Source organism: Ornithorhynchus anatinus, chromosome 9, assembly GCF_004115215.2.
Source record: "Ornithorhynchus anatinus isolate Pmale09 chromosome 9, mOrnAna1.pri.v4, whole genome shotgun sequence".
In the NCBI taxonomy this organism is placed as follows: Eukaryota; Metazoa; Chordata; class Mammalia; order Monotremata; family Ornithorhynchidae; genus Ornithorhynchus; species Ornithorhynchus anatinus.
Window position 1 is genome coordinate 9,962,392 of NC_041736.1, and position 15,475 is coordinate 9,977,866.

Sequence of the window (15,475 nt, forward strand, 5' to 3'; positions counted from 1 at the left end):
TGGACCAACCCTCCATCATACAATGGGCGCGTGAACGGTAGGTTGCAGGCGTGGAGAGTAGCAGACATATGGAGTGACAGGTGCTAAGGAATGGCTTCAGGCTGTTGTCTCTCTCAACCTGTGGTCTTCCCTCTAAGACTGGGAGGTCCAGGATGGATAGGCTCCCCAGGGACGGATGGATCAGGGCAGAGTCTGCTCAGACTCCAGCCAAGCAGCAGGGAATGTCTGGCAGCCGCCTGAGGTTCAGGGATGAGCAGGTCTCTGGCCAGCAGTGACTTCTCCCACCATTCTCAAGCTGCTGCACCAGGACCTCCAGACTCACCAAGTTCCCTGCAGTTGGCTTAAGGGGCACTGGCACCCCAAGTTTCTTAGCAAAACCCTTGGCAGTTTGCAAAGCAAAGTACTCCACCCCATCTCACTGAACCCGCTGGTGGCCAGCAAGACTGTTGGGCGCTAATTCCACCCACCACCATCATTGGGAACGACAAAATGTCGTCTCCACTGTTGGTAGCAAATTCCCTCCCCCTCCCCATGAGAAATCCCCTTGGTTCTGGATCACAGCCAAGACAGCCAGTCCTTGCTCACTGCCTGCAGCTCAATTGAGCAGAACAATTTTGTAGTTTTCACATGTAATTGGGTGGATTTTAGATATATAAGCGTGTGTGAATTCATTCAGTGTGATGTGTTTAACGAAGCACCTGACTACCCCAACCCTTTAAAACAGTTGCCCTGCATTCCATGGGGGTCCAGTAAATGTTCTGGACCGACTTTGAGTCCATTTCTGCCTTTCCTTCTGAGGTGACCATTAACACCACTGTAGAAATAGACTAAAACGGTGAAGGGTGCTCACTCCACTCTCTCCCTACCAGATGTGGATTTAGGGTTATTCATGTCCCGTCCCTCCTGACCTTTCCAGCTATTCCTTTCTAGAATTCTGAAGATCAATAACTGTTGTTTTAAATGTTGAAATCTTAGGTGAAGTATGGTAAGAATAGTGAAATTGACTTTGAACAAAAGTGCCTTGATTTTTCACCTAAAATTTTGTCGCATTGTGCTTTCCTAAACCTCTGAACAGTGGTTATTCCCATCTTAACAGTTTTGGATCAACAGCTACTGCGGTGAGCACTGGAGTTTCTGGCTGGTTCTGGGGCTGTTGTTTGCTGTTTTCTTGGGGAGTGAGTTTTTTTTATTTTAAACAGGTTTAGGAGAATAGAGGAAGAGATGCTAAGTTTTATTCTTCATATTATTCTAAGGACCAAATTGACTTGTCACCTATGTAAGCAGCCACAGAGAAAACTTGTTAATTTGATAGATATTCTGGTCTTCACTCCCTCTACTCAGTATAGAGATCAAATCAGCCTAGTTTTGAATTCCCTAGGCTTGAAGAACACTTTAGTAATTTTCCTGTGGGAGATCAGTGGATTTAGCGAGTGTTTCGGGGCAAGGCTTTTCCCAATAGCATTTAGTGGGCTATTTGCAGCTCCGGGTATGGTCGGTGACGGATCCCTCTAGCAGTGTGCACATCTGGGCCAGTGGAGTTGACCTCAGACACCCGGATCAGAAGTTTAGCAGGGGGCTGAATGCAGCTGAGCCCCAGCCCACCACTTCCTCTGCTAGTCTGGGTCCTGCAGGTCCAGATTGATTTTGATCTGGTTATATTTTGAGCTGGGAGAGTCTAGAGCAGACCTGATCTGCTGGACCAGCCTAGAGTAGACCTGAACTGTTTTCCTGGGCCCTCCGGCCTTCCCTCTCTCCCTCCCTCTCCTCCTTCTCCCTTGCCTTCCCATTCATCACTCGGCTAGGGCAGCTACAGCAGAGCCCTGCACAGCCCCAGTCTGCCCTAGAAAGCCCAGACACAGACAGGCCAGGGGAGGAAGGGGGTCCCCAGAGTGGAGCCGGCCACAGCAGCTGCATAAACACGGCTGCTGCTCTCCGCCTCCTGCAAGCACAGATGCTCCCGTGCCCTGCTTGGGACTGCATTCCCAGTGCCATTCTGGGATAGTCGTGCATGCCCAAAATGTCACGGGTGTGCAGCATCTTCTCCCCAGTCGCGTCAGTCATCCTACTTGTTAGTTTAGACCCAAACTAGCTGCACCCCAGATTTCTGGCCTGGCAGGGCTCTGGCCCTCGAGTCTTCTCCCATCCCAGCCTGTTCCCTGGGCTGGGCAACATATTGCCCCCGGGGCACCCACCACCCAGTGGGGCACTCTGGCTATGGGGCCTGACTGCTTTTCCCAGTGCTGGGCAGGGCGATTTCTGGGTTCGGATCCCAGTGGGACGAAGTGGCCACAGGGGCAGAGCTGGATCAAATCCAAAATTTCTCCCCATCTCCACAGCACTCCCAACAAGTGTGGGTTATTTGTGAACCAGTTGCCCCGGGTGAGGGGGAACCCTTGTAAAATTGGCAAGTTGGTGGCCCCCTCTTAACGATAGCCCTTGGATTTGCCCACAGCCCTGACGGCCGCCGCGGGACGAGGGAAGCTGGCAGTGTGCGAGCTGCTGCTGGAGCACGGAGCGGCGGTGGCCCAGACCAACAAAAGGGGTGTCCTCCCCCTGTTCTGCGCCGTGCGGCAGGGTCATTGGCAGGTAAGGGGCCAACGGGTTACGGGGCCGAGGGCTAGGGAGGCAGTTTGACTCAGAGAAGGCCAGTCTCCTTCTTGACTGGCTGGGAGAAATTTCAAACAGCAGCCATCCCCACCCTGGGCTTAGGGGTGACTGCCGCCTTCCGAGCTCTGCTTCTCCCAAGTGCTCTTCTCCGGGATAGAATCCCGGGACCCCAGTGCATGGTAGGGATTGGGCTCTGACTTGCTGGTTGCTTTTTTTCCTCACGTTTGTAAGAAAAAAATGTATATATTTGTAATTCATTCCTTATAAAAGAAAAACACCCTGTCCTTGGCCTTCCTGGGATAAAGGCTTTGTCCTCCAATGTCCTCTCCAACCCAGCCGTCCAACACAGGTGAAATTCCTTTTCAGTGAGCTTAGCGGGGTGGGGTCTCCCTCATTCATGGCGACAGGATGTCACCAGGGCAGAAACAGCGGGGAATGCAAACAGCTGGCCTGCCCTATTTTGCTCTCCGGGGAATCGCTGTATTAGATTTCCCGCTGCAGGATTGCTCTCTGCTGAACGTGGCTGACTGCTCAAAGTGCCCTTCCCTCGCCCTTACTCCCTATCAGGTCCCCGAGCTTCCTAGCGTGCTGCTTCTGCCCCTGCTAGACCTTTGGCTCCTGTTGACTTCTCCACAAGCCTCCAGTGGGTTCTCTGTGAAAGAGGTGTTTAGCATTGTCACTGCCAGGAACCCGGTGAAATGTGGCACTTTTAACTAGGGTTGGAAACAGGCATTGTGCCAGCAGGTGAAACTCCAAATCGGTACATTCTAGAGGAGGGCATCAAGTCTACTCTCTCGGATCTGGCACCTGTCTGAGGTACCACTGTTAATAGGGAAGGGCGGGGGGTCATCACAGTGGGCCCCTCATCCTGGGGGGTTTTTCCTCTGTGCACATTTATGGTCCCCAAACTTTTTGTTCAGGAGGGTAGTTTCTTGTCAGGGAACTGAGCTATAAAACTTGGAGGTCTCGTTCCACAAAAATAATCTGGGGAGGCAGATTGGATTGGCACATCTTTGTTTCTCCACCTGTGGCCCTGCTTTGCTCTTCTGTTTGCCATAGGTAGTCAGCCTCTTTGGTCTCCCTTGTATCCAACTATCTCAGTAAGGCTATTAACAGTCCCCTTCACCCAAACTTTATAGCTGGGCACATCGTTATGGGTTCCACCTCAGAAAGCACTTGCTTGGAAGGGCTAAGGAAGACCTGGTTCACCAAAGTATTGAGGGTCACGAAACTGGAAACACACAAGAAAAAGGTGGAGCATTTGCTGTTTCTGAAAGGCGGGCACTCCGTTTGGGAGGTGTGATGAGAAGCAGTGTGGCTTAGTGGATGGTGCACAGGCCTGGAAGTCAGAAGGATGTGGGTTCAAATCCCAGCTCCACCACTTGTCTGCTCTGTGACCTTGGGTGAGTCACTTCACTTCTCTGTGCCTCAGCTACCTCAGCTGTGAAGTGGGGATTAAGACTGTGAGCCCCTTGTGGGATAGGGACTGTGTCCAGCCCGATTTGCTTGTATCCACCCTAGCGTTTAGTATAGTGCCTAGCATATAGTAAGCGCTTAACAAATGCCACAATTATTATTATTATTAATTATTATTATTGTCCTGTTGGGAGAGTTTTAATTCTCAGACCCATCTCCCCAGATTGCCAGGCTTCTGTTGGAACATGGCTGTGATGTGAACCTAAGTGACAAGCAGGGCAGGACTCCACTTCTGGTGGCTTCTTGCGAAGGACACTTGGACACTGTGGAGTTCCTGCTTTTGAAAGGTAATGAATGTGCTTCCGTCAATAGACCGTCCTCGTTCTGAGCCCCGGGGAGGGGTCCTTATGCCGGGGGATCCGTGGCCTGCTGGGAGTGTGTGGTGGCCTCTCGGGCCCTGCTGGGGACATGGCATGTTTGCGCAAGAGTGTTGGGAAACTCAGTCTCGCGGAAATGTACCTCTTATTTTAGGGGCAGCTATTTCTTCCTTGGATAAAGAAGGGCTGTCGGCTCTGAGCTGGGCCTGTCTGAAAGGCCACCGGGGAGTCGTCCAGTATCTGGTGGAGAAAGGGGCCTCGATAGACCAGATGGACAAGAACGGACGAACCCCCTTGGACTTGGCAGCATTCTACGGGGATGCTGACATTGTAAGTAGAAATTGACTGGCCTTTCAAAAATCTCAGCGAAATCCTAATATCCTAAGTGCTAAAAGACTCAAAATTTTGGTTTGGTAGGTCAGTGTCAGAAAAAGGTGTAGAGAGAGTATTTGGTGTGACTTTTTAAACAGCCCAGAAGTAAAGTAGACTAAACCAGCTTTTCTCCTGATCTCGCTGTGGGCATTGTGTCATGATATTGTTTTAGAGCATGAATGTAATCCCTGTTGTCATCCCTGCCATCCCCCATGCTTCAGGTGTTGTACCTTGTGGAGAAGGGTGCTGTCATTGAGCACGTGGACCATAGTGGCATGCGCCCCCTGGACAGAGCCATTGGATGCAGAAACACTTCAGTGGTGGTCACCCTCCTACGGAAAGGAGCCAAGTTAGGTGAGCAAAACTCGTCGTCGTCCTGAATATATATATATAGGAATGCACATTTCCAATTTTGTTAAAAAACAAGTGTCTTTGTTTCACGGCTCATTCACCATCATGTTTGTGAGCACTTACTTTGTGCGGAGCACTGTAGTAAGTGCTTGGGAGAGGACAGTGTAACAATCTGATGCAATATGAATCAATCAATTGGCAGTATTTATTGAGCGCCTACTGCATACAGAGCGCTGTACTAAAAGCCGGGAAGGTACAATACAATAGAGGTAGATGCACACCCGGCCCTTAAGGAGCTTACACTCCGCTGAGGGAGACAAACATCGAGGAAGAAATGGAAAACATTTTTTCCCCCAACATGAGTGTATTCTGCATTTCTTGAATTCTCACTCTACAGAGCCCTTTTTATCGCTCCAGGAGCCTAACTGATCAGAAGTCTGCCTGTTGGGCCTTCCCCCTCAGTTCTGCTCAATTCTTTGTTGTCTGATTGATCCTCTCACACATGGCTCGGTGCTGCTTATCGGTCTTGATGGACACCATCAATAGTCTTCAATAAGATGTGGCGGGAGTAAGCCCGGTCCCCATCCCTTCTCTCCTTGATCTCGCCCCTGCTGAGTGACATTGGAAATACGTTTATTTTGTAGGAAATGCAGCCTGGGCGATGGCCACATCCAAACCTGATATTTTGATTATACTTTTACAGAAGTTAATGGAGGAAGGAAATGTGATGTACAAAGTAAGTGGAAGTTTTCTGCCTCTCGCTCTCTCTTCTTTTCCCTCCTGGGATTGTCTAACTCTGAATGGTGTCTATAGTCAATGTTGCATTAAAATAGTTATTTCTAGGGGTAATTGCCAAGGGACCTCTACCACTCTCTGTTCAAGGGCAACACTGCCTGGCTTTGTATAAAGAGACTGTTCTGGCACCCGTTCACTTGAGAGTTCAGCAGTAAGATTTAAAAAAAAAAATACATTTGATCCTCCCTTAATACACAGGGGCTAGTGGTCAGCTCTGTAGGGCAGCGAAGGGCAAGTGTGGAAAATATGCTCAAATCGCCATGAAGTTTCTGTTTCAGAACCATTGCTCCACACCACGTCCCTGGACTTACAGGCCCCACTGAGAGTAGAGAGTGAACCTCGGGATATGTATCTGTAAGAGTTTAAGCCTCAGCTCTGACTTCCTGGAAGAAGTGGGTGCTCTTCCATCTGGGCCTTCACAGCTTCGTCCTTAACCATTTGCTTTCAAATAAATCAGCAGCAGCACAGAGCATCAGTAAGTCACCATCCAGGTGTTTACAGTATACCTTCTGTGTGCACAGTGCTGCTAGTCACTTAGGATCATACAAAAGAGCTAGAAGTTGTGGCCCCTGGCCTCGAGAAGCTTTTAATCTAATGGAGAAGTCAGTGAGACTTAAGTTATTGAAAACACGATCATTAAAAGGCTCTTAACTTAGTTATAAACAGTCGGTCAGTCGATCGTATTTACTGAGTGCTTACTGTGCCGACCACTGTACTAATTAGCACTAGGGAGAGTAGAGTGTTACAGATATATTCCCTGCCCACAAGGAGCTTAGTCTGCAGAGAACCCAGGGGGATAAATTAATGAGATGGGTAAAGAGGGCAGGGCTATAAGGACACCAAGGCCCGCTTGGGCCTGGGAGGGTCGAGGAGATGAGGGATAATCGCTGTGGAGCAGCAGCCTGGGTGGTGGTGTGACAGGGCAGTACCAATTAAAGATATTTATTAAGCGCTTACCTACCGTGTGCAGAAATCTGGACTAAGCGCTTGGGGGAGAGTACAGTACAATAGAGTTGGTAGGCCCGATCTCTGCCCTCAAGGAGTTTGCAGACTACACACCGGCCTTAGGAAGCTTGTTCCCCCGTGGGTCCTCCGCCTTATGAAATGAATGTCTCGCTGACAGATGCCTGTCCTCTCCCCCAGGTGAGAGTACTGACTCAACATGATGTGCTCGGCTCTGCCCTCAGAAGTAGAGACTTTGAGGAGTGCCCCTGAGGATTATGAGGTGGAGGCTGCAGTCAGGGCTATTTTTAATATTCTCTTAGTACTTGGGTTGTGTTAGTCCTCAGGATAATCCTGGGGAGTGGATGGATTGTGAAATCCTCATTTTCAAGATGACTGGAGTTATTTGGCCACATCTCCTAGCAGGTTAGGAGGGGGGGAGGAGAAGGGAGAGGAATGCAGTTACTACATAGGGAAAAAGGACTCACTGAGAGAAATCAGTGGTGTCCTCTTTGAGCATAAGAGACAGTGATTCACAGGATGGTTACCTCTTAATCTTCATTCTGTTCCTGTGTAGGACCTTTGCTCCATACAGCCCCATATCTGGATTTCAGAGTCCTCAGAGAGGGAGAATGAAGCTCAGAAAGCGTGTATCATTTGTAAGGGAGAAGGCCTTATGTGCGACTTCCTGACAAGTGGGATATACAATCAGTCAATGAATCAATGGTATTTGAGTGCTTACTCTGTGGAGAACTCTGTACTAAGTGCTTGGAAGAGGACCATCCATCAAAGTTGGTAGACATATTTCCTGTCTGCAGGAAGGCACATCTCCTCTAAGAGACCTTCCCCTTATTTCCTCTTCTCCCACTCTCTTCTGCGTTGCCCTGATACTTGGATTTGCACCCATTATGCACTCATACCTAAGCCCTGCAGCACTGTAATTTATTTATATTAATGCCATCTCCGCCTGTAGACTGTAAACTCATTGTGGGCAGAGAATGTGTCTACAAACTCTGTTTTGTCATACTCTCCCAAGCGCTTAGTACAGTGCTCTACATACAGTAAGCCCTCAATAAATATGATTGAGCGATTGATTGATTGAAGGAGCTTCCAGGTCAGAGGGGACTCTGCAGTGTGGGCCATCTCAGTTTCGTAGTTAACACTGTACTCTCAAGCCAACAGAACAGAACACTCTCCTCATCACCAATAGTATTCACGGCACTGAACTGAGCGTTTGGGAACCTACAGAGCTGACAGTGGCATTATCTGTAAACACATATGGCAGTGCCAAAGAACAGTTATAACTTCTTAACTCCCAGTTTAACGCTTACCCCCATTTAATTTCTCATTGGGACCTTAGGTCGACCTCAGGGACTACAAGATCGAGGTGACAGGTGAAGGCAAAAGAGCAGGTGGTTTCACAATTCCCATTTATGAAGTTTGGCAGAAATATGCCACTTCATGCACACCCTTTCCCCCAAAGAATTCCAAAGTCTTCACAGTGCACGCTTGGATGATCCTTCAGCCTCTCTGAACTGGTCTCTTTGCCTGCCCAGGGCCACAACACAGTGCCCAAAGGATGCTGGCTACCAGACAGATTGAGCATTGGTGCCTGTAGAGTGTATTCTCCCTTCCACATTTTCCCTAGCACTACCCTCCCTACCCGAGACCTGTAGTTAGGTGTCAGAGTTGAAATCCCCATAGATATGGATCGACTTGAGAACGGGTGATCTCAAGCACTGTTTCTTGGTTCCCAGTAATCTGATGTTAAAGTAAATTAACACCTGTGGAATTCTGCCACGCTTTCTCTTGGCCTTTTTTATTTAGTCATTAAATCGCAACTGATAGGGTAGGAATTCAAAGGACTCTCATCTGGCCAGTCGAGACCAGGGCCTACTCTTTGAGCACATTGGGTAGTCTGGCTGACGCTACCCCACTTTCCAGTTTTGACCGCATGGGCAGAAACCAGGTCTGCCGTAAGAGAAAATCAGCGTCTTCTCACTGTGAAGCAGTTTCCACCACCTTCGTCTGTTTGAATTCTAAATTGTTCTTTTTAAGAAGGAAATAAATAACCCCCTGAGCTTGGCCAGCAGGGTTCCTGACTATAAGAGCCAGTTTGGAATTGAGTTTCAGAGTGTGTGTTGCTGTGGCTTTGAAGTGGTTTAATATGGATTTTGGAGGCAATTATGTCACAAATATCAAGCCAATTTCAACAGGCTGCATACCCGCTGTGCGACGGAAATGACTCTTGAGCAAATGGATTTCTGTTGGTCCTTGAAATGATGTGTGGTGCTGCTCTGATTTTTAAGCCAGGGTCTCAGTTCATCTTAAAAGGAAAATTGTTATTCCACAATGAGCACTAGACTTAGTTGAATCCACGAGCTGTACATTTCTCGGGTGCTCTATTTCTGCTTAGCAGTACTATCACGGTTTCTGCCGTGGCCTCATTTGCGCAACCATCCATAAGTGAGAAAGGAAAAGGTAGTTAGGGGTATTAAGCATGATGCTCCTTGGCCATTTCTTACTGGTGACCAATTCCTAAAAACAGCACAGCACTCTGGGCCATCCTCGCTGGGATTGTGACCTGCTATTGTCGGTGTAGGGCCGAGGGACCCCTGGCCCTCTGGGAGAGTTGGTGGTTCATTCTGGAGATATTCTCCATGGATCCAGCCTCCTCCTACGCTTGTAGAAAATTCCCCAGGAAGAAACTTTAAATTCAAAAATATCCCACACATCCACCCAAAGCGGCATTTCACCATAGGTGGGTAGACTGTCCGGGCTGTTGACTGGCCTTTATCCAAGCACTAACTGGGTGACTGCCAGGGGGCCTAGGCAAGCAACACTGACCAGCAACACACAATGAAATGGGTTCAGCCATTCAGAGGGAGTCTCTGGTTTGATGAAGGCCTGTGTCAGAGGATGAGTCCTTGTTGGATTGCTTCAGGTGCTTATGAGTGCTTCCTGGGTGCAGGGGTAGAAATTTGGTGTTCTTTCTACCAAACTTCTGCTAAAGAGCATGTGTGTCTCCTCCCCACCCCACTTTAGAAAGGGAAGATGAAAGAAGCAGCCCAGAGGTACCAGTATGCCTTAAGGAAATTTCCTCGGGAAGGCTTTGGAGAAGACATGAGAGCTTTCAACGAGCTGCGCGTTTCTCTCTATCTCAATCTGTCACGATGCCGCAGGAAAACAAATGTGAGTTGTTTGTACCCAAATGTACCCGAACAAATGTACCCAGATGCCCCACTACTGGATCTATATAGGAGGGTAACTGCCATTTTAAAGACAGAGTCCTTGGGAAATGCCCATCTGGGTGGGCCAACCAAGGCATCTGAGGTCAGGGTAGTAAATAGCGTGTGGGAAGTTGTTTTGCTAGTGGGTGTCTGGTCTGAACAGGGCCACCGGCCGCAACACCGAGTGATGGAATGGGCATGTCAGGATTTCACGTTTTCTTGAGCGTGACGGGGAAGGGAAAAAATAAAAACAAATGCAAAGCTGGCAGTTTTTCCAGAGGGTGCTACACCATGCTGACTGTCACTTTCGGGGGACCGCTCACTCCCTAATGCAAATTTTTCCCGTTTCTTACCACCCGCTGGGCTACAGATGGATGTTATCATAGCCCACCTGTCTTTGTTACTAGTTTATCTGCATCTGCTGTCTTATCCCACTTGTTTTAAAAGCAGATTGATTTCTTTGCACAGTTCAGAGTAAGTTGGTGGGAGGGGAGGTTCTCTTAAAATAACATTCTCTCTGACCAGCAAAGTGGAAGGGAGATGATTAATGTTTTCACAATGTTTTCTGTCCTTAAATGTTGGCATTAGGATTTTGGCATGGCTGAAGAATTTGCTTCCAAGGCACTTGAACTGAAACCGAAATCCTACGAAGCCTATTATGCCAGAGCAAGAGCTAAGAGAAACAGCAGGTACTGAGGGAGAGAGAGAGTGTGTGTGTATGTGTGTGTTTGTGTGTGTGTACATTTGCATGGGTGCTCTCTCTAAACAGGACTAATCTTAGATTTTAGTTTGTGTTGAAAAATGGACACTGCTTTTTGGTTAATTCACTGAAAATTATTTTTCAAAATAATTTATTTCATCCTCAGCACCAATTATAAGTACAGACCTTAGGAAAAACAGTGTGATGGAGGAATCTAGACGGTCCTTTCCCTGGCTTCTCTTTAACTTAGGTTCTACTCCATCTTGTCTTGATTGAGATTTAATAATGCATCCTGAGATGTATCACTGAGTCAATAGAGGCAGCACTCCTAGTTAAACCGTCTTCTTCTTGGGCTTTCCCCCCTTCACATGGATTCCTCAAGAGGATGAGAGGATGGGGTACACTCCAAGCCAGTATGTTTCTTCTCTCCTCCCCACCGAGTCAGCATGTGGGACTTGGCCAACCCACGGATCCTTTGGGATTTGAGCCGTAGGGCTGGATTGGGCCAGCACAGTGCTGAAGACCCCTTTTACGGCTGAGCGGGCTTGGAGAGCCTTCTCTGCCTCCGGTCAACCCACAGCTAGGAAGCCCAGATTGGGCCCTGTGATCTAGCTTATGCAAGAACCCAGATTGTGGAGAGTAGGAGTTTTAGGGCATGTTACTTACACATCTGCAAATCAATTTGTCCAGGGTAAAGACTAAATTCTGGACAGGAGAAGCAGCATGGCCTCGGGGATAGAGCATGGGCCAGGGCATCAGAAGGACTCGGGTTCTGATCCTGGCTCTGTCACTTGCCTGCTGTGTGACCTTGGGCAAGTCACTTAACATGTCTGTGCTTCAGTTACCTCATCTGTAAAATGGGGATGAAGACTGTGAGCCCTAGGTGGGACAAGGACTGTGTCCAGCCTGGTTATCTTGCATACATCCCAGAGCTTAGTACACTACAGTTATTATTATCCTACTCATATCTAGAGAATCCCCTTTCTTTTCTGGGGAAAGTTATCTCTTCTCTTCCAAGGAAAATAATATCTTCCCTTCACCATAACGTTAGAAGGCGCTTTGAGTGTTAACCCGCACAGTGACTATGGCATGTGTGTGTATTCCCTGCCCTTTCTCAGGCAGTTTGTGGCAGCGCTGTCTGATTTGCGGGAGGCTGTGAAGCTGTGTCCCACCAACCAAGAAATCAAGAGGCTCTTGGCTCGGGTGGAAGAAGAATGCAAACAGCTCCAGCGGGCCCAGCAGCAGAAACAGCAGTGCCCTCCACCAGTCCTCCCGAACGACTCGGATAACGAAGAGGAGGCTGTGGACCCGGCAGTGAACGAGCACTTTGACCCTGAAGAGGCCGAAGAGGAAGAAGAGACGTCCCAGCGAGAGGACCCGTACCTGCTGTCCCCCAGGCCTCAGCACGGTCCAGCCCCCTCCCCGTTCGGCAGAGCCCCCCAGGAGGGATCTCAGCAGAAGGCAAGGCCCGCGTCTCCCCAGAAGAGGTCCGGGAACAAGTACGCCAGGGAGCCGGTTACTCAGTCAGGCTTGGTCGTGCAGCCTACCAAGCAGGCCCAGATAGTGAAAACCAACCAGCACCTGACGACCGGTCAGACCGGCGTAAGGAGTGGAACGGGGCCTGTGGGCACAAAGATCCCGGGCCCTTCGCAGATTCTTCCGCCCAGTTCCTTGCCGGGCCGATCCCCTGCAGCTCTGGCTAACTGTAGAAGCCAACGTCTGGAGGGGACGAGCACTCTGGCCGTAGGCTCCAGCGCCAGCCTGTACAGTGACCGGCAGACCCCCGGCCAGAACGCTCACCTGCAGCGTGGCGACACTGGGTCCACGCATCCTTTCCCAAACAACGGTAAGAACCCCGAGAGGTTGAAGGTCCACGTTCCCTTGGCCGTGGGTGTCACCCCTTCGAGCCAAGGGCTTCCCGGGAACTGCAGTGAAGCGAGGCATCCGGGATCCTTGGCCAGTCCCTTCCCTTCCGGTCCTCCGGCCGGCAGCCTGAAGACGTCCAGCTCGACCAATAGCTTAGCTTCGAACAGCGGCTTTTCGGATGTCGTCAAGGCCCCCGGGCCCGATGCTCGAATCAAAGATAAGGCGACTAATCAGGCTCAGGGAGGAACGGCGGAACACAGACCCCGCAACACCCCATTCATGGGCATCACAGACAAGACGGCGAGGTTCCAACAGCAGGGCAACCCGCCAAGCCGCGGCTGGCCCGGCCCGGGGACAGAGGGCCTACTGATAAACACTTCTTCTGCAGCTGGTCTGCAGCCCTCAAACTGTGAACAGTTCTCTGTCAAACAGGCAGGTGGCTACAGTGGCCAAGCTAAAACCTCCGCTCCCGCTCTCGGGGGGAGCGTCCACAATGGGACCCAGTCCAAAGAACTGGAGGAGAACAAATGCCAAAAGCCAGGCCATTGTCCCGACAGCAGGACGTCTAAAACTGTATCTCATGTGTATCCGGAGAATATCTCTAAAGCACAGTCTCACGTTGGTAAGGAAGCCCATCTGAGTCACATCACTTCTACAAAGCCAAAGCGATCTTTCATAGAATCAAATGTCTGAGTCACACCGTGCATTGGGAAAAACCATTTCTTAAAACTTAGAAAAGTCACTTATTGGTTCGTGCTGTTACTTAGGGGGACAATCTGTTGTAAATTGGGGATTTCTTTTTGACAGGGAATATGTCCGTCACCCAGTGATAGTGTGAAAATATGGGACAAAACCACTTTATTAAGAAGCTAGACGATCATCAAGAGTAGGAATGTTAACTGGAATGTCACATTCGTAGTTATAAAGGGTTGCTCTGCAGACAGATGTGGTAAGCAGTATTGTAACTTCACAAAGTGGGTGGTTTCAAAAGAGATTCTTTCTCTTGACATCTCTTTTCAGTGGGAGGTCTCTGTTCATAACTCTCTGAGGTAAGCATTTTCTCCTGGCCTTCTGATATAGTATAAATCAGTTTTTGGATAAGAAACATACCTGTTTCTCCCTGTCAGTGTTGGATTCCTAGAAGTGGAATGAACACTATATAACATTCAGGTCTGTAGCTTGCTTCCTGAAAAGATAGTGTACTCTGTATTTTCAGTACCATTTACAGGTTAATTTGGGATTGATTTTGACTCTGAGGGTCTCTTTGAGAATCCCAAGTCCCTTCAAGCTGAATTCATCCTAAGCAGCCATGTTTGGTTTAGACATGTAAATATAACTTTACTTTTGAGTAGTTACTCTTTAAAAAAAACAAAAAACCAAAAACAAAACAAAAAAACAAAAAACAAGTAAATCCCATTAAATTGCAGCCATAGAATTGCATGCATTTTTATAAAGCTTCAAAATGCTGGTTATTGCACTGAATAATATATTATTATTGGCATGTTTAATAGTATACCAGTAACCGCACTTTACATAGTTTATATAAACACCTTTGAGGTGCTACTTTAGTCCAAAATAATGTTATTGTTCATCCATGGAGATAAGGTACAGGAATGAAATTCTTTCCTTTATGGCGTTTTTATATAAAACATGTTATATGTTGAGGATGTTAAGATGACAGTTTGAGGGAGAGGTGTATGTGCATTTGTTTTATATAGGATGGGGGATATGAAATTTATTTTCCAGAGTTTGGGAGAAGAAAGTTCTATATTTGCAAGAGTGTTTTCAAAATGAATAGTTGTAGTGAAATTCCTGTGAGCCTAATTAAGGTTTGTTTTGTACAAGTTGGAATATTCGGGTGTTATTCTTCAGCATCTGTTCCTGTGTGCATACAGCGTATACTTTGTAAAAACAGCCTTATCCATTTTTATAAGCTCTGTTGAGTCTGCGTATGATTACTCTTGCTTATTTATTGTTTACTGTTTTCTTCGGTATTTGTACAAGTCTTATTCTTTTGTTCTGTAGTTCTGTTTTGGCACAGCTACTGTACTTTCCATATGGAATAAAGACTATTAATGTAATTTGCTTTTGGTTGCGGTGGAACACTTTGAACAAGTACATTTGTCTACAAAGGGTAGCCGTTGTCTTTAAATCCACAAGTAGAGGACACAGAAAAGGAAAAGAAATTAGTGATTCTGATGTGCAGTGTCACAAGACTGCATCCAAAAAGACTTTCTATAATAATGACTGTAAAAGATTTAGGAGAATATTAGTTGCCGAATGCTGAAAATCTAGTCCACCTAAAATCTTAGAATTTTTTAATAGACCAACATCTATGTTCACTTTGAATCTGTGTTTGCCAAAATGTACCAGAAGCTGTTGGCTGTTAACGTGCAGGTTTCTCTCACACATTTGTGACATTTCAACCGGAGGAAGGACTGGTACTGATTTGAAGATCAAGGTAAGTCTAAAGAGGGTACAGTTAAGGCAGCTTGTCCTTGCTTTTCACTTTAACTTGCCAGTTACCTGGGCATATACCGTACATTATCCCGAGGTAAGCTGTGATTCCATTATGTTGGGTGCCTGGCTCCCGGAGGCAGCAGGATCCCCAGTGGTGGGAGCACTTTTCTGTCCTGCCAGGCTCCCTGTAGGTGAAGCCACTCACGAGCAGATATCTTCTTTGTGCAGAGTACTGTACTAACTACTTGGTTAAGAATAACCAATCAACCCAGTGGTATTTATTGAGTGTATACTTTGTGCAGACCACTGTACTAAGCACTTGGGAGAGTACAATACAACAGAATTACGAACTTACAGTC

The 15,475-nt window shown here is 47.9% G+C and overlaps 1 protein-coding gene across 4 annotated transcripts in view; it reads left to right on the forward strand.

Annotated features, from left to right (window-relative positions):
• Nucleotides 1–14,737, forward strand: part of TANC1 (tetratricopeptide repeat, ankyrin repeat and coiled-coil containing 1) — a 153,282-nt gene extending 138,545 nt beyond the window's left edge. For all 4 annotated transcript variants that reach the window (XM_029072365.2, XM_029072367.1, XM_039913019.1 and 1 more), the window contains 8 exons: nt 2,453–2,586; nt 4,247–4,370; nt 4,555–4,730; nt 4,994–5,126; nt 5,768–5,859; nt 9,906–10,052; nt 10,679–10,779; nt 11,909–14,737. In XM_029072365.2, coding sequence (XP_028928198.1) covers nt 2,453–2,586; nt 4,247–4,370; nt 4,555–4,730; nt 4,994–5,126; nt 5,768–5,859; nt 9,906–10,052; nt 10,679–10,779; nt 11,909–13,349 — 2,348 coding nt within the window. In that variant the 3' untranslated portion in view covers nt 13,350–14,737. The remainder of the gene's footprint in view (nt 1–2,452; nt 2,587–4,246; nt 4,371–4,554; nt 4,731–4,993; nt 5,127–5,767; nt 5,860–9,905; nt 10,053–10,678; nt 10,780–11,908) is intronic.
• The last annotated feature ends 738 nt before the right edge of the window (nt 14,738–15,475 follow it).